This window comes from Diaphorina citri, unplaced genomic scaffold (genome assembly GCF_000475195.1).
Source record: "Diaphorina citri unplaced genomic scaffold, Diaci psyllid genome assembly version 1.1 scaffold8863, whole genome shotgun sequence".
Taxonomy (NCBI): Eukaryota; Metazoa; Arthropoda; class Insecta; order Hemiptera; family Psyllidae; genus Diaphorina; species Diaphorina citri.
Window position 1 is genome coordinate 2,095 of NW_007386238.1, and position 615 is coordinate 2,709.

The window sequence follows — 615 nt, forward strand, 5'->3', positions numbered from 1 at the left end:
AAAGAATGGATGCAACAAGAGACAGGAATGAGAAGCATAGAGATAAATATGCAGAAGACATAGAATATAGAGACAAGCATGCCAAAACGGCAGGAGATATGGATTTAACAAACAGAAATACAGACAAATATAGAGAATATTCCAAAACGGCAAACGACATGGATTCACCGAATGAATGCAACAAGAGACAGGAATGAGAAGCATAGAGATAAATATGCAGAAGACATAGAATATAGAGACAAGCATGCCAAAATGGCAGGAGATATGGATTTAACAAACAGAAATACAGACAAATATAGAGAATATTCCAAAACGACAAACGACATGGATTCACCACGCACAAAAGACAGGTACTTCGCCAACAATGAAAAAGAGTTTGAAAATTCTCCAAATGACGAAGAAATCGATAGAGAATGCAGAGAAGAAGATGAACAAAGAAACGAGTTCGGCAAAAGAGAAGCGATGGAAAGTGAGGATGAAACACACGAACAAAGCCGAAGTGAAATCGGAGAAAACCGAAGTGAGATCGGAGATAATCGAAGTGAAATGGATGATGTAGACATGAATGGAGATGAAGATTTTGATGCCAAAGTGAAAAGAGAATTAAAAAGTATA

The 615-nt window shown here is 37.1% G+C and overlaps 1 protein-coding gene across 1 annotated transcript; it reads left to right on the forward strand.

The window, feature by feature from the left end:
* Window positions 1-252: 252 nt before the first annotated feature.
* Window positions 253-591, forward strand: LOC103522489 (acidic leucine-rich nuclear phosphoprotein 32 family member E-like; the record flags this gene model as incomplete). Its single annotated transcript, XM_008487592.1, has 1 exon — window positions 253-591. A coding segment is annotated over exon 1 (339 nt), but the record flags the coding sequence as incomplete, so codon positions are not given.
* Window positions 592-615: the final 24 nt, after the last annotated feature.